Genomic DNA, 21273 nt, shown 5'->3' with positions numbered 1-21273 from the left:
GTTTCCTAGATGACAATCACCAATTTCCACTCCTGCTCTAGAGTCTGAAATGATGCCACACCTAAAACCCATATGACGATACTTCCAGAAGGCCACACCTAGGCCTGGGTAATGCAGGCAAGGTCAACCTTCTCATCGACAAATAAATCACAAGCAGCAGTTGGAAGCCAGAATATCTTTAGGAGCAATAGAAAGGAAGGCAGAATGTCCATGGTGTCTGTTGTCATTCCCCTCCCTCCCTCCCTTAGCCAATACCAATACCTCTAGAGTTCCAATGCCCAGCATGGTTGTTCAGATAGAAAGCTGCCAAAGCAAGCTCCAAGCAGCAGTCAGTAGGTTGCACATGTAGCAGCAAGCAGAGGCCCTCCATCATCAGAATGTGGCAGGAATCTCCCAACATCTCCCAGCAGCTGAAGTCCTTTGTTTCTGCCAGTTGCCTGACCAATCCCAAAAATAGAATAGAATAGAATAGAATTTTATTGGCCAAGTGTGATTGGACACACAAGGAATTTGTCTTGGTGCATATGCTCTCAGCGTACATAAAATAAAATATACATTTGTCAAGAATCATGTGGTATGACACTTAATGATAGTCATAGGGGTCAAATAAGCAATGAAGAAGCAATATTAATAAAAATCTTAGGATATACGCAACAAGTTACAGTCATACAGTCAACATGGGAGGAAATGGGTGATAGGAATGATGAGAAAAACTAGTAGAATAGAAGTGCAGATTTAGTAGAAAGTCTGACAGTGTTGAGGGAATTATTTGTTTAGTAGAGTGATGGCGTTCGGAAAAAAACTGTTCTTGTGTCTAGTTGTCTTGGTGTGCAGTGTTCTGTAGCGACGTTTTGAGGGTAGGAGTTGAAACAGTTTGTGTCCAGGATGTGAGGGGTCAGTAAATATTTTCCCCGCCCTCTTTTTGACTCGTGCAGTATACAGGTCCTCAATGGAAGGCAGGTTGGCAGCAATTGCTTTTTTACCTCTAACATAGCCACCCAATAACCCACCAAAGAAGAGGGTTTGTTGAGATGGTAGATGTAATATATATTGCAAGTTTCAATTCATTGTACAATATTCATCTACAGTTCATTCTGTGATGTTCTGGTGACTGGTTTCTATCCCCCTTGTATTATAGGTTTCTTCTTTTATTTTCTATACATCTCCCTTTCTCTTCAGCATTTTAGAATACTTATCTGTGTCTGACACCTGTAGATGACTTCATTTTTCTTTGTAATATAAATTGTTTGCTGTTGCAGTTTCAATATCGCGTTTTACAAATTTTCCATCCTTCCCAAACATATTTCTCCTTCAGAATTACAAACTACTGGATTTTATTTATCTTCCACCTCAGTTCACTGAAATATACTTCTCTGAAAGTTAGTATACAGGTTTGACTTCTCTCTATTCTTCCTTCTCTTGAACATGAACTCAAGGATAACACGATCCATTTCTTCCAAGATTCCAGTTACTTTTACCTGTTCAGCCTTCTTCAATTTCTTTATTTTTATTTATTTATTCATTTGTCCACTACACAAACACATAGGAAGAAAAATAGACATATAGTAATATATATAAGGGTAAAGTGAACTTAGAGGAGAGGATATATGAAAGAAAGAAAATATATATGATAAGTGAGAGAAAGGAAAGACAATTGGACAGGGGATGAAAGGCACACCAGTGCACTTATGTACGCCCCTTACTGGCCTCTTAGGAACGTGGAGAGGTCAATCGAGAGTCTAAAGGAGAAATGTTGGGGGTTAAGGGTTGACACAATTGAGTCCGGCAATGAGTTCCACGCTTCGATAACTCAATTGTTGAAATCATATTTTTTACAGTCAAGTTTGGAGCGGTTCGTATTAAGTTTGAATCTGTTGCGTGCTCTTGTGTTGTTGCGGTTGAAGCTGAAGTAGTCATTGACCGGTAGGACGTTGCAGCATATGATCTTGTGGGCAATGCTCAGATCGTGTTTTAGGCGCCGTAGTTCTAGGCTTTCTAGGCTCAGGGTTGTTAGTCTATTTTCGTAGGATATTCTGTTTTGAGTGGAGGAGTGAAGGGCTCTTCTGGTGAAATATCTTTGGACATTTTCAAGGGTGTTGATGTCTGAGATGTGGTATGGGTTCCAGACAGATGAGTAGTAGTCTAGGATGGGTCTGGCAAAAGTCTTCTCCGTATTTGTGTAGAAATTCCCTAGACTGTGAGTACTAACTCCAGTAGCTTTCCATTATAGCTTTCTACCAACCTCTAAATCATTTTTTTCCTTTCATGCTTACCTTTTGTATTGTTCAACCCAGGTTGTGGCATTATGTTCAATTCTGAGCCTTTGACATTCTTCCAGATACATCCTTTTCAGGCTTTGTGAGATGAAGGCCACATTTTGCCAGAGTTTATTCATGCGTGAAGAATATAAATCCAGAAAAGGCACTCTAGTACAAGATCTTGTTCTTTTTTCTCATGTCATGATAGCCACAGGATTAACAGAAGCACTTTCCTGCCCGGGCTTCATAATTTTTGCAGATCTATTCGGGGTCTCTATTGGCATTAACATCCATCATCACATGAATTATTAGAAAGAAATAGATATTGTTGATTAAGGAAACACAACAACTTGTTTGTCATAATCAGGATATAGGACCTGGAAGATAACACACCTCCCATGACGTCATATTAATCTGCATAATTTCACAAGGAATTCAGTTCATTTCACATTGCAACACATTTCTCTTTTCTCAAATTTGTTTTTCACAGTTCAAATTTTTTCCACCCTGTTCTGATAAACTAGGTTGATAAGACTTATCCAGTTAGGTATGGAGTGTCCTCAAGAGCAAGAAGGTGATACCAGGCTCTGAGCTCCATCACTGAAAAACACGTAATTTTACTTGTTCTACTAGGTCAGTGTTTTTCAACCAGTGTGCCATGGCACACTAGTGTGCCGCGAGACATGGTCAGGTGTGCCGCAAAGAAGGAAGCTCAGGTTCCGGTCTCGCAACTTTTTGCTGAGAGAGAGAGAGAAAGAAAGCAAGAGAGAGAGAGAAAGCAAGAGAGAGAGAAAGAAAGCAAGAGAGAGAGAGAGAGAAAATGAGAGGAAGGGGGGGAGAGAGAGAGAAATGAGCAAAAAGGGGAGGAAAAAAGAAATGAGAAAATGATTGAGGCAGAGAATGAGAGGAAAGAGAGAGAAACAAAAGAGAGAGAGAGAAGTGACTCTTGATTTAAAGCATAAGATAAAAAGCACCCAAAGAATAAGAGAGAAAAAAACCCCAGCCCTCACTTGTTTTTGGAAATGGTTCAAGAGTGTGTATACACACACACACACACACACACAAGGGGGGGATGAGACAGGGATGGAAAAAGAGAGGAGAGTGTCTTACGGTGTCATTTGGTGTCATTTTGGTTGGTGGTGTGCCCCAGGATTTTGTAAATGTAAAAAATGTGCCGCGGCTCAAAAAAGGTTGAAAATTACTGTAACATGTAACTAGGTAACATTCTTCCTTTAGGTTCTCCCAGTAGCTACTCCAGCTTTCATATCTCTCTCTCTGCTTTTCTTATTCTGTACAAGAACATTTCACCTTCCGTGGTATGTGGAAGTATAAAACCTCTCTCTTTATGTTATCTTGCCTTTTATTCTGGTAGAACCAAAGGAATGTCGGTTTAGATTCTCTTCAAATATTGCATGAACAAGGATTTCTTCATTCTGATTAATAGATTAACCGAGTTGGAAGGGACCTTGCAGGTCATCTAGTCCAAATCCCTGCCCAAGCAGAAAGCCCTAGTCTGCCTATACCTAGGATTGAACTCACAGCCTCCTGATTCTGAGGCAAGAGCTCCACCTCTAGGCCACAGTAGCTGGGTAATTGGAATGGATGCCCCATACCTTCTACCAAACTCCCATGTTAAGTTGTCTGAATGTACCCAATGTTACTTTTTTTGTCCCTTGCCACTTAGTTTTAGTGCTGAATATAGAAACATAGAAACATAGAAACATAGAAACATAGAAGTCTGACGGCAGAAAAAGACCTCATGGTCCATCTAGTCTGCCCTTATACTATTTTCTGTATTTTATCTTAGGATGGATATATGTTTATCCCAGGCATGTTTAAATTCAGTTACTGTGGATTTATCTACCACGTCTGCTGGAAGTTTGTTCCAAGGATCTACTACTCTTTCAGTAAAATAATATTTTCTCATGTTGCTTTTGATCTTTCCCCCAACTAACTTCAGATTGTGTCTCCTTGTTCTTGTGTTCACTTTCCTATTAAAAATACTTCCCTCCTGGACCTTATTTAACCCTTTAACATATTTAAATGTTTCGATCATGTCCCCCATTTTCCTTCTGTCCTCCAGACTATACAGGTTGAGTTCATTAAGTCTTTCCTTATACGTTTTATGCTTAAGACCTTCCACCATTCTTGTAGCCCGTCTTTGGACCCGTTCAATTTTGTCAATATCTTTTTGTAGGTGAGGTCTCCAGAACTGAACACAGTATTCCAAATGTGGTCTCACCAGCACTCTATATAGCAGGATCATAATCTCCCTCTTCCTGCTTGTTATACCTCTAGCTATGCAGCCAAGCATCCTACTTGATTTCCCTACAGCTGACTGCACTGTTCACCCATTTTGAGACTGTCAGAAATCACTACCCCTAAATCCTTTTCTTCTGAAGTTTTTGCTAACACAGAACTGCCAATACAATACTCAGATTGAGGATTCCTTTTCCCCAAGTGCATTATTTTACATTTGGAAACATTAAACTGCAGTTTCCCTTGCTTTGACCATTTATCTAGTAAAAGCTAAATCATTTACCGTATTACAGACGCCTCCAGGAATATCAACCCTATTGCACACTTTAGAGTCATCGGCAAATAGACAAACCTTCCCTACCAAACCTTCCCCTATGTCACTCACAAACATATTAAAAAGAATAGGACCCAGAACAGACCCTTGTGGCACACCGCTTGTAACCTGTCTCTGCTCAGAATACTCGCCATTAACATTAACTCTCTTCTGTCTACGCTTCAGCCAGCTGCAAATCCACTGAATATCTCATGAGTGTAAATTTTATTCATAAGAACTGTGGCTTGTAAGTGTAGAATTAAAAGTCCTATATCCACATTCTGTGTTGAAAATTGGAGTGGATTCACATCTAATATAAGAATGTTTAAACTATTGTACAAGAACGTCAAATGTAATTTGACGTAGGCATTCTATGTATTAAACTGTTTCCACGTTAATATTCAGTTCCTTGACCCCAAACTTCATTTTCTTCTCTTTCTGCTATGCATTTTGTTTTATGACCAAATGCTACAAATGGAGGAAAATCCAATTTCCTATTTTCGTAACTGAATTTGGGGCTGCTTATTATTTCTTTGTCCATGTAATGAAAAAGCATTTGCGCATTGAGCCTTGGAAAATCCCTAGTTCAGGTTAAGTCCTGATTATACCTCCCATCAAAATATAAGAAGACCTCAAAAAGGGGCTTAAAATCACTGTTGCTATTCAACAAGGATTTATTTATTTCAGGTGATCTTTAGTGCACTGCAGCATTTTTTCCCTGGATTTTCATGAAGACTATTGTTATTTAAAATTGCTTTCTCCCTAGGATATAAAAGATTTTAATCGATATTTTAGTGTATTTGCAGAACAGATGCAAGCCTGCTTTTTCTGGCTGATAACAACGTTATTTATGGACTTTTATTTGCTGAGCCTCTTGAACCTACTGGAATTAATGCTAATGAGGTTAAAACTGTGTTTAACTATGACAGATGATCAAAATTGTTTTAATGCTGCTCATTTTTTGAATGTTAAAACAGTTGTCTTCGTAATTAGAAAAATCAAAAATATTTGAGAGCACATTTTCCCATTACAGCTTGAAAAATAACTGCAGTAGGTTAGAGCTAGATCTTAATAATATGTTAATTCAATATTTATCCCAGCCACACCAGTCCTTAGACCTGCAGCTTTGAATTTTAATATCTGTTCTAAAATGTCAACATGCAAATATAATCTCTCTGTGATTTCTTAAGGCTCGAAACAAAAGAAACAAAGATGTTTCTTTTTTTATTGCTTTGTTTTTGTTTCTTATATTTAAATTTATTTATTTATTTGATTTGTATGCCGCCCCTCTCCGGAGACTCGGGGCAGCTAACAGCAATAATAAAACAACACATAATACTAATCCAATACTAAAAACAGTTAAAAACCCATTATTATAAAAACCAAACATACAAACAGACATACCATGCATAAAATTGTAAAGGCCTAGGGGGAAAGAGTATCTCAATTCCCCCATGCCTGGCGGCAGAGGTGGGTTTTAAGCAGCTTACAAAAGGCAAGGAGGGTGGGGGCAATTCTAATCTCTGGGGGGAGTTGGTTCCAGAGGGTCGTGGCCGCCACAGAGAAGGCTCTTCCCCTGGGGCCCGCCAAGCGACATTGTTTAGTTGACGGGACCCGGAGAAGGCCAACTCTGTGGGACCTAACTGGTCGCTGGGATCTGTGCAGCAGAAGGTGGTCCCTGAGATAATCTGGTCCGGTGCCATGAAGGGCTTTATAGGTCATAACCAACACTTTGAATTGTGACCGGAAATTGATCGGCAACCAATGCAGACTGCGGAGTGTTGGTGAAACATGGGCATATCTAGGTAAGCCCACGACTGCTTTCGCAGCTGCATTCTGCACGATCTGAAGTTTCCAAACACTTTTCAAAGGTAGCCCCATGTAGAGAGCATTACAGTAGTCGAGCCTCGAGGTGATGAGGGCATGAGTGATTGTGAGCAGTGACTCCCGGTCCAAGTAGGGTCGCAACTGGTGCACCAGGCGAACCTGGGCAAACGCCCCCCTCGCCATAGCTGAAAGATGTTTCTCTAATGTGAGCTGTGGATCGAGGAGGACGCCCAAGTTGCGAACCCTCTCTGAGGGGGTCAATAATTCTCCCCCCAGGGTAATGGTAAATCCTAAATTTATAAAATAGAAATTCAAACCTTCATCTATTTAAATCCTTCCTTACCCCACATTTGTTAAGAACTGAAAAGAGGCAAGATATCAATATAATTATATTTTTTATTTAGTTTAAATATTTATTTAGTTTTGCCAAATGTGGAAGGACAAATAAATATTTCTTAATTTTCCCCCATTTTTTCTTTGTTACAAAACAAAAGCAAATGTAGAAAAATAGAAACCAAAAGGCAAGAGACAAATACCTTTTGCTTACCACTATTTGAAGAAAAGGTTGAGTCATTATGATAGGATTGAACTAACACAATCAAAAGAATTCTCATGATCACTATAACATGGGCTACTGTGTTTTAGTAATGAATAGCAGGTATGTTCTGTAGTTTTTAGATAATTTCTTTGATTAAAGCTCCATGACCACAAAACTCAATGATTTAAATTAAGATATCTGTTGTTGTTGTTGTTGTTGTTGTTGTTGTTATTCTTTTTTCTTGATTCCTCGTGTCTTCCTTTCTCCTGCCCATCAAGGGTGCTATGTTCTTTATTCACCTTTGCTGCAGTTGCAGAAAAGCAGCACTCAGGATGATTACAGAGAAAAAACAGAAATAAAGTCAATTGTGGAATGCTTCCAGTTTCCATTCAAATCACAAACACTGGGTGCTTTGCATTTCAGAAAAAAACTCATAAATAGTAGCACAGTGGTATCTCCACTTAAGAACGCCTCTACTTAAGAACTTTTCTAGATAAGAACCGGATGTTCAAGATTTTTTTGCCTCTTCTTAAGAACCATTTTCTACTTAAGAACCCGAGCCTGGAAAAACTTCCCAGGAAATTTGAGAGCGGCACGAAGGCCCGGCCAGTTTCCTGCTACTCCCCCTTTAATCCCCGCCATCTCAGGCTATTCTGGGCTGCCAGAGGAGCCTTTCGGTGGCGCTGAAGGAGGCATAGTTCCCTCTAAGCTGAGCAGTGAGCAATCGCTCACTTAAAAATCATCATCAACTCAGAGTTTTCCAAACCTGCCCAGAAGCCGAGAGGGAAAGAGTGAGAGGGAAGGAGAGAGAGAGGAAGAGAGGAAGAGAGAGAAACAGATAGAAAAAAGAGAGGAAGGAAAAGAGAAAGAAAAAGAATGGGAGTAAGGAAGAGAGAAAGAAAATCAAAATCTAGTTTGAAACTAGCTCAACTATTTAAGTGGCATTTTGATATTGATAGAGTTGCCCTATTATGAGCTCACTGTTATAGACACACAGTACAGTATTTTATTTTGAAATTCTCTGAGGCAAAACAGGGTGGGTTTTTTATTTGTTTGCTTGCTTGCTTGCTTGCTTGCTTGCTTGCTTGCTTGCTTGCTTGCTTGCTTGCTTGCTTGCTTGCTTGCTTGCTTGCTTGCTTGCTTGCTTGCTTGCTTGCTTGCTTGTTTGTTTATTTATTTATTTATTATTTCTGTGCCGCCCAGTCCCGAAGGGTCTGCCGCTCAGACACTATACTTTTCCGCCCACCCACCCCCCAAAAATTAGACGGAACTCTGGAAGGAGGCATTGGCAGTCCAGAGCAAACGAAGCGTTTTCCTTTTCTCTGGGTGCTTGGAGAGGGAATAAACCACTTCGCTGTGGTTACTCCCTCGCGTTACCTCTCACACACCCTGCGCGAGGTTGCCTCCTGGAGTGTCTGGACGTGGAAAGGCAAAAGGGGGTGCTTCACCCCGGCCTAATCAATTCGGCTTCAGCCAAACCGAGGAGTCACCACAGTGAAGGAAAGGCGCCAGCTACAAAGTGAGCAAGCGAGAGAAGAGGGGAGTCCTTCAGCATGGGAAGGAAGAGGAAGCAGGTAGCAACAGCTGCTGCTGCTGCTGCCTTTCAGTCAAAGGAGCGGGAGTTTTCCCCCTCTTGCCCGCCTGGGTTTCTCTCCCTAGCGCAGTGTATGGGAGGCAGCCTCGTGCCAGATGTATGGGAGGCGTGTGCTCCTCCTTGCCGCCTCAGAGTCCCTCTTTTTTTTTTAAAGCCTTAAAGTTTTGGATTTTTTTGATTCACCTCACCTCACCTTCTTCCTTTGGCAGCGACTGTCCTCCTCTTCTTCCTCCTCCTCCCCCCACCCAAATTATGAGCTTTTATTTCTTTCCTAATGGGTTTGCACACATTATTTGCTTTTTACATTGATTCCTATGGGAAAAATTGTTTCTACTTACAAACTTTTCTACCTGGTCACGGAATGAATTAAGTTCTTAAGTAGAGATACCACTGTATCTATATTAATGAACATAATTAACAACATAATATATCAATGATATGGTATTACTCTGTTAGATAAATAATAATGCATTAGAAAGGACTGTAGCTAATTTTTTAATGAATGGAAAATTTTATCACTGGCTGCTTCCTTCTCCTTTTCAGGCCTACCGCATTTTCAGGAACAGAATGATTTAAAAGGATTACTAGAAAATCTTCATCAAAATATTCAGACTAAAAAAAGAAAGAATGTAGAAATCATGTGGTTGGCTGCAACGGTAAGAAGTCTCATCAAATACCAATTCCATTGAAGTCTTGTTAAATTAAACTTTGGGTCCCCAAAGAGCTGAGGAAAGTCACTAATGAGATTATTTTTTTTCTAAATCACTCTAATTTTGTTAATTACAAAATATGTCTATTTTTAGAGTCCTTCCAAGTATTTTATCAAACTAAATCAGTTGCACATACATGCTTTACCAAAGCCAGTTTTTCTAGTGCCTTTCTTTGAAATTTTGTTAATGCTAAATCCCTCCAGACATATTGATATTAAATATTAAATATTTTGAAAACATTCTCTCTATATAATGAATCATAGACTTTAAATTCCTTTTTCTACCAGGATTAACTGCTTTAGGTTTTGACTGGAAGTTTGGTTTGAAGTTAGGAAAGAAATTGAAATAATTCTGTAGTCATTTCATGAATATCCTATTTGCATTTTAATCTCATCTGCAATTGAGAAACACAGAAGATATAATAATAATAATAATAATAATAATAATAATAATAATAATAATAATGATGATGATGATTTATTGGATTTATTGGATTTGTATGCCGCCCCTCTCCGTAGACTCGGAGCGGCTAACAATAATAATAAAAACAACTACAAACCCCTATTATAAAACCAAACATACACACAAACATACCATGCATAACTTGTAATGGCCTAGGGGGAAGAGCTGTCTCAACTCCCCCATGCCTGGCGGTATAGATGAGTCTTGAGTAGTTTACAAAAGACAGGGAGGGTGGGGGCAGTTCTAATCTCCGGGGGGAGTTGGTTCCAGGGGACCGGGGCTGCCACAGAGAAGGCTCTTCCCTTGGGGCTCGCCAAACGACATTGTTTAGTCGATGGGACCCAGAGAAGGCCAACTCTGTGGAACCTTATCGGTCGCTGGGATTCGTGCGGTAGCAGGCAGTTCCGGAGGTAATCTGGTCCATTGCCATGTAGGGCTTTAAAGGTCATAACCAACACTTTGAATTGTGACTGGAAACTGATTGGCAGCCAATGCAAGCCACGGAGTGTTGAAGAAACGTGGGCGAATCTTGGAAGCCCCACTATGCTCTCGCGGCTGCGTTCTGCAGATCTGAAGTTTCCGAACACTTTTCAGAGGTAGCCCCATGTAGAGAGCATTGCAGTAATCGAACCTCGAGGTGATGAGGACATGAGTGACTGTGAGCAATGACTCCCTGTCCAAATAGGGCCGCAACTGGTGCACCAGGCGAACCTGGGCAAACGCCCTCCTTGCCACAGCCGAAAGATGATGTTCCAATGTCAGCTGTGGATCGAGGAGGACACACAAGTTGCGAAACCTCTCTGAGGGGGTCAGTAGTTCCCCCCCCCAGGGTAATGGACGGACAGATGGAATTGTCCTTGGGAGGCAAGACCCACATCCACTCCGCCACTATAACAAAGAAGATTGACATTAGGGGTGAAATCAGGGGGTGTTGGAATTAGATTTCATTTTCATTGGTAAGATATACTAAGAAAATAGTATTTTTGAAAATAATTTGGCTTCTTAACAGGCACAGTTCCTGTGGCCAAACTATATTGATATACTGTATTTTTCAGACTATAAGACACACCAGAGTATAAGATGCGCCTTAGTTTTGGGGGAGGAAAATAAGAAAAAAGCTGATTGGCAGGTGGATCAACTTCCCGCAATACCACCAATCAGGAGGAATGACAAATAAAGAGATCAATAAAGGTGAAGAAGCAATATGGCTTAAAATTAAAGGGCAAGAGAAAGAATAACTATCTTGGTAAATTATTTATTTATTTATTTATTAGATTTGTATGCCGCCCCTCTCCATAGACTCGGGGCGGCTCACAACACAATAAAAACAGTTCCTGACAAATCTAATAATTTACAATTTAAAATAGTTAAAAAAACCCATTTTTAAGCAGACATACCTACAAACATACCATAATAAATTATATAGGCCCGGGGGAGATATCTCAGTTCCCCCATGCCTGACAACAAAGGTGGGTTTTAAGGAATTTGCAAAAGGCAAGGAGGGTAGGGGCAGTTCTAATCTCTGGGGGGAGATGGTTCCAGAGAGTCGGGTCCGCCACAGAGAAGGCTCTTCCCCTGGGGCCCGCCAACCGACATTGTTTAGTTGACGGGACCCGGAGAAGGCCCACTCTGTGGGACCTAATTGGTCGCTGGGATTCGTGCAGCAGAAGGCGGTCCCGGAGATATTCTGGTCCGATGCCATGAAGGGCTTTATAGGTCATAACCAACACTTTGAATTGTGACCGGAAATTGATCGGCAACCAATGCAGACTGCAGAATGTTGATGTAACATGGGCATACCTGGGGAAGCCCATGACTGCTCTCGCAGCTGCATTCTGCACGATCTGAAGTTTCCGAACACTTTTCAAAGATAGCCCCATGTAGAGAGCGTTACAGTAGTCGAACCTCGAGGTGATGAGGGCATGAATGACTGTGAGCAGTGAGTCCCGGTCCAAATAGGGCCGCAACTGGTGCACCAGGCGAACCTGGGCAAACGTCCCCCTTGCCACAGCTGAAAGATGCTAATAGCGGTCAATTTGGAGGGGGGGGACATATTGGAATTAATTAGTAGAAATCCTAGAGGACAAAATTAGATTTATATTTTTTATATTTTTCTTTTAGAAGCAATACAATTTCAGTAAAATATACCTGGAACAAAGTGACATATTTACGAATGATTGATTAAATGTATGTGGATTTATGTTATGGATTGATGGAGAAAAAAATAAAACTTTTTGCAAAAAAAACCCCTCTAATCAGCTGTTCCCAGAGGTGGACTTTTGCAACAGGTTCATTGGTTGTGAGCTCTGCTCCTTATTTTTTTTCCCTGCCTCTGAAACCTCCTTTTCAGGGACTTTTTTTCTGAAACCTCTATTTCAGAGACCTTTTCAGCCAAATGTAGGTGGGATTACAGTTGGAGTATAAGACACACTCAGATTTTTACCCTCTTTTGGCAGGGGAAGGTGCATCTTATACTCTAGAAAAATATGGTACTTTTGCTGTCTGATCTACTAAGACCAGCAGAGGTTTTGCTTGCAGCAAATATATTCATAGATATTTACTGCATTAAAAATTAAAATTGGGTTATTTCCTTCTGTTAGTGCATCTCAGGATTGTTTGATGGGATTTTATTATTGTATTATTATTGTATTATTTTTCAACATAGGCTGGTAAATAATTTTGATCTCAATCACTAAAAGCATCAGACCACACTTTAAGAAACAGTAAAAAAAACAGAGAGTTTTTGTTTTCTTCAAGATTCCCTTCCTGTTGAAAGATCTATTGGTACAGCTAGAGTGGAAAAAGAAAGCATAAATAGGGAAATTTAAATTTAAAAATTTTAAATGCCATCCATTTACATTTATTTACAAGGTTTGCATTTGAGGTTTGCAAATGTCTCATATAACCCCAATTTAACTGGATATAAGTTAAATGGTTATATCAAAAAAATATGCCATGGAACTGCAAAAAGACTGAGTGACTCCACCCAAACTTGGTGTACATATAGGTACTCTGAGTTAAAGAGTGTATCCATTATACAAAGGCAACCTTCTTAGTCTACGATAGCCAAAATTGAGGAAGAATTTGGTACCATACCTTCCAATTAAAATTTTATGAAAAGCATAAGCTGTCATAAGAAGTAGCTCACTTCATCAGAGATCTGAACCATTAAACTAACATAGGATTTGAAAATGTAATGATGAAAATGGTTTGGGAGAAATGATGGTTATGCAAATGCCATTACACGGGTAACATGTTACAAGTATTTAATCTATTAGCCATTGTAATGTGTAAAAAATTCATTCAGTTTGTGAAGACCTGAGATCTTCTGATGCTTTGATGATGAGTTTGACTATCTGTCTATGGTTCTGTTGTTCTGAGTTTTTTAATCTGTAATTGAGTGCAAGTATCATGTTCTGTTACTTGTTGCATATACCATTTCTTTCAGCTATAAGGTGATTACCGTATTTTTCAGAGTATAAGATGCACCAGAATATAAGACACACTTTGGGGAGGAAAATAGGAAAAAGAATATACTTACCAGATATACATCTGGCAAGCATCCTTAGCCAGCACATTATTTTATCCCCTGGTTGGGGCTTTAAAAAACTTTATTCGTAAAGTAACAATGAAAGAGCTTGCAAGCCAGTAAGAGCTGGGAACATTAGAGCAAATAGAGCAATGGAAAAAACCTTGTAAAGATTTAGGGCTTGGAAAACATTCTTCGCAGAGAATAACAAATTTGTAAAGAATTTGCAAGCTGGTAAGAGCTGGGAACATTGCTAGCATCTGGTTAGGGCTAGAAAGAAGCTTATTTGGAGCAAGTTAGAGCAATGAAAAAACCCTGGAAAGTCTTAGGGCTTGGAAAACATTATTTGCAGAAAGTAACAATGAAAGAGCTTGCAAGTTGGTAAAAGCTGAGAACATAGTTAGCACCTGGTTAAGGTTGGAAAGAAACTTATTTGGAGCAAGTACAGAATGAAAAAAAATTACAAAGACAAGGTTTGGAAAGCATTCTTCGCAGAGAGTAGCAATGAAAGAGCTTGCAAGCCAATAAGAGCTGGGAACATTGTTAGCACCTGGTTAGGGCGGGAAAGAAACTTATTCGGAGCAAGTTAGAGCAATGAAAAAAAAACCCTGCAAAGACTTAGGACTTGGAAAACATTATTTGCAGAGAGAAACAGTGAAAGAGCCTGCAAGGTAAAAGTTGGGAAGATCGTTAGCAGCTAGTTAGGGCTGGGGGGGGAAGCTACATTCAGAGTATAAGATGCACCCATATTATCAGCCTCTTTTAGGGAGGAAAAAGGTGTGTCTTATACTCTGAAAAATACGGTACCTGGTCAAGTGTAGCTCTAAGACAGTGATTTTCAATCTTTTTTGAGCCGCGGCACTTTTTTTACATTTACAAAATCCTGGGGCACATCACTAACCAACTTGACACAAAATGACACCATAAGACACTTTCCTCTCTTTTTCCATCCCTGTCTCCTCCCCACCCTTGTGTGTGTGTGTGTGTGTGTGTGTGTGTATACACACACTCTTGAACCATTTCCAAAAACAGGTGAGGGCTGGGTTTTTTCTCTCTTATTCTTTGGGTGCTTTTTATCATATTCTTTAAATCAAGAGTCACTTCTCTCTCTTTTGTTTCTCTCTCTTTCCTCTCATTCTTTGTCTCAATCATTTTCTCATTTCTCTTTTTTCCTCCCCTTTTTGCTCATTTCTCTCTCTCTCCCTTCCTCTCCTTTTCTCTCCCTCTCTCTTGCTTTCTTTCACTTTCTCTCTCTTTTGCCTTATTTCTTTATCACTCTTGCTTTCTCTTTCTCTCTTTTCTTTCTCTCTTGCTTTCTCTCTCTCTCTCTCTCACTCTCTTCTCTCTCTCTCACTCTCTTCTCTCTCTCTTGCTTTCTTTCTCTCTCTTTTTCTCTCTCTCTCTTTCTTTCTCTCTCTCTTTCTCACTCTCACTCTCTCAGCAAAAAGTTGCAAGAACCTGAGCTTCCTTCTTCGCGGCACACCTGACCATGTCTCGCGGCACACTAGTGTGCCACGGCACACTGGTTGAAAAACACTGCTCTAAGAAACTGCAGTGTCTTTTTCCAGTATCATTTGCATAATTGTGTTTTTGTGTTACCTATTACAAATCAATAAAAGTTACACCTTTAGAACAGATATTCTCTTTCTAATGCCGCAACCCTTTAATACAGTTCCTCTTTTTGTGGTGACCCCCCAACCATAAGTCTAGTGCCAATTCTCCCAACAGAGCTTTAAGCTGATTGGCAGGAAGGTCAGAGGGACACCCCCAATGTAAATGTCTGATTGGTCAGATTGTAAAAATATGTTCCAAGGCACCAGAATAGAAGCTTTAGTTCCTAACACCATGGGAAATTTGTCTTTTCCCAGGGTTTTAGGTGACCCCTGTGACATGGTCGTTCGACCCCCAAAGGGGTCCCAATCCCTAGGTTGAGAACCACTACTTTAGAAGATCAGCTGTGTCAAGGACCACAAAGCATTGGTCCCTATTTATTCACCTACAGAATATGTTATATTCTGATTTCTACTACTGTATATTGGATGACACTACAGAAGTATTGCCGAGGCTTTCAAGTTTGTGCTTCTATTTTTTAAAAATTAGGTTCAATTCATTACAGAATTTTGACTGAGCTTTTCTGAATTAAAATTAGAACTTCAAAGCTGTTATAACTGAACCAAACAGATGCTGAAGAACAAAGAGTTTGGCAACAGAACAGAAAAAAGATCAGAAAGATGTAACCTATGGGGAGAGACAATGTAAATTGTATTTTATTAAAAGCAGATAAAAAGACATGAAAAATGTCTTGTACAGAAGCAACTGCCACTTAGTTTATGGAAACTGCCATCTAATATGTGAACAATCATTTCACAGTGAATACAACTTTTTGAATCACTGAACTGTAGAAATCCTGTGGAATTATAATTCTTAAAAATATGCATATAAAATTAAAAACATGGAGTGATCTGCATGTCTTTAGCAAGCTAATTTACTGAATGAAATAATGCTCTTCCATGCAAAAATAATTTAATTTAGTTTTTTTATAAGTTTATTATTTAATGTATCTTGAAATATATTCTGTTGAGTTATAGTACTACCATGTTACTTAACATATTAGATCCAAGGTTTTTTGACAGCTATAAATTAGTAATTAATAATAAAGCATTAATATGACAGTGAGACTCAAGAACTTTTGATCAGTCAGTTAATCTCCAAATTTGAAATCTAGCTGAATTTTCTGATGGAGATACCTACTATTATCCATGTAATGACAACATTATACTCTGCAGTATTAATACACTTAATCTGGCAGCAGTTCAGAATGTGACAATCAGTGCATGTGCCCAGGTACACACTTCTTTTGAAATATTAAAGATTGAATACCAATTAGTTACTGAAATACATGTATAGCTTTGCTTATAACATGGAAAGACTGAAGTAATTTGGGGAAGAAAATACAGTGGTACCTCTACTTACGAACTTTTCTAGATAAGAACTGGGTGTTCAAGATTTTTTTTTGCCTTTTCTCAAAAACCATTTCCCACTTACAAACCCGAGCCTCCGAAACTTTAACCAGAAAAGGCAAGGAGAAGCCTCCGTGGGAATCTCCTGGAAGGAAACAGGGCCTCCAGCCTCCCTGTGGTTTCCCCAATCACACACATTATTTGCTTTTACATGGATTCCTATGAGAAAAATTGTTTCTACTTACAAACTTTGCTACTTATGAACCTGGTCACAGACTGAATTAAGTTTGTAAGTAGAGATACCGCTGTATCCAATGAAATTATTATATAGAATTAAGTTATAACTAAAGTATAATTATATTAATTATACTAAATTATATGACTTTAGTAATCAGGTTGTCGAAGCGTGGAACTCATTACCGGACTCTGTAGTATCATCCCCTAACCCCCAACATTTTACCCTTAGACTATCCACGGTTGACCTCTCCAGATTCCTAAGAGGACAGTAAGGGGCATACATAAGCACACTAGTGTGCCTTCCGTCCCCTGTCCTATAGTCTTTCCTATATCTCGTATTTCTTCTCTACTATATCCTCTATAACCTTCATTGTGTATTATTGTGTATTGGACTAAATAAATAAATAAATAAAAATAAAATGACAGTCTGGGCAGCTTTTCTCATTCTTCTTTTCTTCTGATCACAATATTAAATCTTTATTTCTATTTCCATTTTATTCTAATTTAACTTTTGGTATATGTTTACTTATACTGCTTATGTTTACTTAATGCTGCCTCCTTATCTATTTTTGTCATTTGTGTTATAACTATCATATTTCTCATTTTTTTAATTCCATTTATATTAAATTAATATTATCTATATTGTTTTTCAAACTATTCCTAGAATTTCACCCCTACTTTTTAGAACTCCGAGTCCTCTTTGTCTTTAATTTTCATTGTCAATCTATTCATCTCTACACAGTCCTTTATCTTCTTGAGTACTTCTCTCTTGGTCGGCATTCTATTCAATTTCCACTTTTGAGCATATGCTATTCTGGCAGCTTAGGCATTTGCTAATGAAGAACTACTTTTATTTTGCATTAAGTGTTACATATTTTTATACTGTATATGGTAAATATTTGAAAATTCTTTAATATGAGATAATTCTGGCAAGTGAAAAACATTTCATTCTTATTGGAAAAATAATTACCAATATTATGGACGGATGAAAATTAATTACAAAGATCTATATTATGTATTTCAAACAGTATTTATCTGTGACTTTTAGCTGAAAAATATGTGTTCAAAAAATAAAGAACTTTTAAACAGTGAAAAAGTGCAGATGAGAGACATAGCCTGTGATAGATCAGATAGGGGCTAATTGAGATTCAACTCACTCCATTTCTGCATTGACAATGTCATTTTATCTGGATTATCAGGTTTGAGAAATTCCTGAAATTTCTTCCTAGAGTGCTCTCGCAGCTGTTTTGCTGATTAGCTATTTTGAAAGCAAAATGAAATAGTCTGTATGAGTTAGATTATATAAATTTTATATTTCTTTAGATTGCTGTAAAATTAAATAGATAATTGAGCTTATGGTAAAGCTATTTATACTTATCGTTAAGATCTATAATACTATCCAAAATGGTTTCTAAGTATAATAAAAGACTGCTGCTTGCTATATTTCACTTTCTTGCTCCTCCTGTAATCTACATATATTTTAATACTAAAAGAAACTAGATTGATGGATTCAAGATACTGGGTCTTTTCTATACAGAATCTAGTTTGAACAACTTACCTTGACAAGTCTGGTCCACTATCATAAATGTTTTTAATTATAAATGGCATAAATAGCTCCACAAGTATATCTTGTTGATGGATTTTTCCCCCTATTTTTAAATGTTGCTGAACTACCACTCATTAGCTCTTTGTGTACGTAAAATAATAGACATGTGCAAAAGTACATTCATTGCTGCTTAAAATTTCTATAACATAATATAAAAAGCCATCTTCCACCTTGTTTTCTTAAAATACAAGAAAGAACTGTTTCTTCCAACATCTTTTCTTTTCACCACTGGTGTCTGTCTTGTACATTTTGATACATTCAGTCTAATGATTTATATACATTCTATATATTAATAGAAGTTGATTTTTATTTATTTTATTTTTATGCTTACCAAATTTTTATACTCTTGTTTGACTTTGGACACTTATTGTAAAAGTATTATTTAATGGATAAATTATATTTGTATTATCAAAAGAACAAAGCAGAAAATATTTTTGAGACATGTGATGTATTGATTTCTCTATATGGTTTCGTATGCTAGATCAGCATTCCCCAACTTTTGCAGCTTGTTTGAGGCGACAGTGGTGGGTGGGAGAGGCAATGGTTTGCATGTGTGCATGCACCACTTTTACAAATGGTGCTTTACATGCACATGTGCTCACCTACCATTTTTGCACCCTGATTCCAAATAAGACTGAGGCCCAGCACCAGGCCACAGGTAGGGTTGGGAATCCCTGTACTATATACGATGCAGTATGCCTATAATTAAAATGCATACAACTACAGTGGTACCTCATGATACCAACCCCTCGCCATACGAACAACCCGAGATACAAACCCAGGGTTCGGATATTTTTTGCCTTTTCTTACGAACGTTTTCCGTCTTACGAACCTGCACCCGCCACCTGGCTGTCGCTTTTTGAAACAGCCGGGGGGCTTCCCAGCGTCCTCCTGAACCCGAATGCCAAACCCGAACTTCCGGGTTCGGCATTTGGGAGGCCGCCGAGAGGCCCCCGGCTGTTTCAAAAGGTGACAGCCGGGCGGCAGGGCTTCTCGACGGCCTCCCGAACGCCAAACCCAGAAGTTCGGCAAAAGTTCAGGTTCGGGAGGCCACCGAAAAGCCCAGCCGCCCGGCTGTCGCTTTTTGAAACAGCCGGGGGGCTTCCCAGCGTCCTCCTGAACCCGAACGCCAAACCCGAACTTCCGGGTTTGGTATTCGGGAGGCCGTCGAGAAGCCCCCCCGCTGTTTCAAAAGACGACAGCCGGGCAGCGGGGCTTCTCGGCGGCCTCCCGAACGCTGAACCCAGAAGTTTGGCAAAAGTTCGGGTTCGGGTGGCTGTCGAGAAGCCCCGCCGCCCAGCTGTCACCTTTTGAAACAGCCAGGGGGCTTCCCAGCGTCCTCCTGAACCCGAACGCCAAACCCGAACTTCCGTGTTCGGCATTCGGGAGGCCGCCAAGAAGCTCCCCGGCTGTTTCAAAAGGTGACAGCCGGGCGGCAGGGCTTCTTGGCGGCCACCCGAACCCGAACCTTTGCCGAACTTCCGGTTTTGGCATTGGGAGAACGCTGAGAAGCGCCTGGCTGTTTCAATTGAAACAGCCGGGCGGCGGCGTTTTTTGGCGGGTTTTTCTTTCATTGCACGCATTAATTCATTTTTCGCCTTACAAACCTCCCCCGGGAACCAATTAGGTTCGTAAGACGAGGTATTACTGTACTTGGTTTACTTTGTGCATTATAAGCAATCCAAAAATTTATTATGCCCAAAAAACAGCACCTAACAATACTGTAGAATGTAAAAGAGTATAGAAGTATAAAACTATAATATGAAAGCAAAGAAATTATATCTTCTTTTTGCACTATAGATTTGCCGCAAGTTAAATGGTGTACGGTTCACCTGCTGTAAAAGTGCCAAAGATAGGACATCAATGTCAGTGACACTGGAACAATGTTCAATTTTAAGAGATGAGCATCAATTGCACAAAGATTTCTTTATTCGGGCACTGGACTGTATGAGGAGGTATGTTCTTATTCTTCACTTTTTGTTATCTATTTACCGTATTTTCAAGTTTGTAGATGTGTTTTAATCTACGTTTCCCTGACTAAGTCAGGGTACAGTTTGAAAAAAGTGACATTTTAATTACTTTCCCAAGTCAGGATCATATTACATATCTTTCATAGATAATTTTTTTGGAAGTATATTGAATTCTTACAAAGATTGTTCAGAATACAGCTAAATATATATTATGTTTTAAACATACTTTATTTCCCTTGGTACTTTTATGAGTTTCTTCAATTAAAGACAAATAAAATACAGCAACCAAAGTTAATTAAACTGGCACTTGATTTTTTAAAATTAAATTACTTTGCAATTAGTAGTAATTATACAATGACTCTGATTAAATTAATCAAGATACATAATTAGGAGAAGTCGTTTGATTTGCTTATTGGCAATAAATTTAAATGAAAGAAAAATGTAGCTTGTAAAGGTCAGATTTATTATTTACAAAGAAACTCACATTACGTACACTTGGTCATTTGAACAAGTGCAAAATCAACACATTTTTGAAATTAAGAAATAAACATTGTTTGCACTTGGTAACTAACTCTTTTATACTGAATTCCAGACATCTTCTTTAATGGATAACTACCGTACTTGGTGAGAATTAACTGATCATGCTTTGAAATCCAGTAAAAAATTAAAAAGTCTAGCCATTTATCAATATTCTTTGTAATGCAAAGAAAATATAACAGTTCCTGTTTATAAATTATTTGAACTGCATGCAGATAATTTGACTAAAAGAAAATAGGTTTCAAAGAAGACCTTTCTACTAATGGCTGAATTACATTTTTGGAAAAGCTGCTAATGAATATAATAATAAATCAATGGGAACAATACAATTTTTTATAAATTGCTAAAGTCACATTATACTATTTACACTATTTCATATATTTCATTATTGTCCATATATTTTATCCCTGCTTAGCTTTTCATTCATGACTGGCAATGCATATACTAGTTTTCATGTTGAATGTGCTTATATT

The 21273-nt window shown here is 38.8% G+C and overlaps 1 protein-coding gene across 5 annotated transcripts in view; it reads left to right on the top strand.

Moving 5' to 3' along the window:
• The window catches only part of INPP4B (inositol polyphosphate-4-phosphatase type II B), a 270218-nt gene that overhangs the window by 230248 nt on the left and 18697 nt on the right, over nucleotides 1-21273 (top strand). For all 5 annotated transcript variants that reach the window (XM_070757759.1, XM_070757756.1, XM_070757758.1 and 2 more), the window contains 2 exons: nucleotides 9333-9445; nucleotides 20094-20248. In XM_070757759.1, the coding sequence (XP_070613860.1) occupies nucleotides 9333-9445; nucleotides 20094-20248 (268 nt within the window). The remainder of the gene's footprint in view (nucleotides 1-9332; nucleotides 9446-20093; nucleotides 20249-21273) is intronic.

Source organism: Erythrolamprus reginae, chromosome 7, assembly GCF_031021105.1.
Source record: "Erythrolamprus reginae isolate rEryReg1 chromosome 7, rEryReg1.hap1, whole genome shotgun sequence".
Taxonomy (NCBI): Eukaryota; Metazoa; Chordata; class Lepidosauria; order Squamata; family Dipsadidae; genus Erythrolamprus; species Erythrolamprus reginae.
The sequence above is the reverse complement of the archived record's forward strand: the minus strand, read 5'-3'. Positions and strand labels throughout refer to the sequence as shown.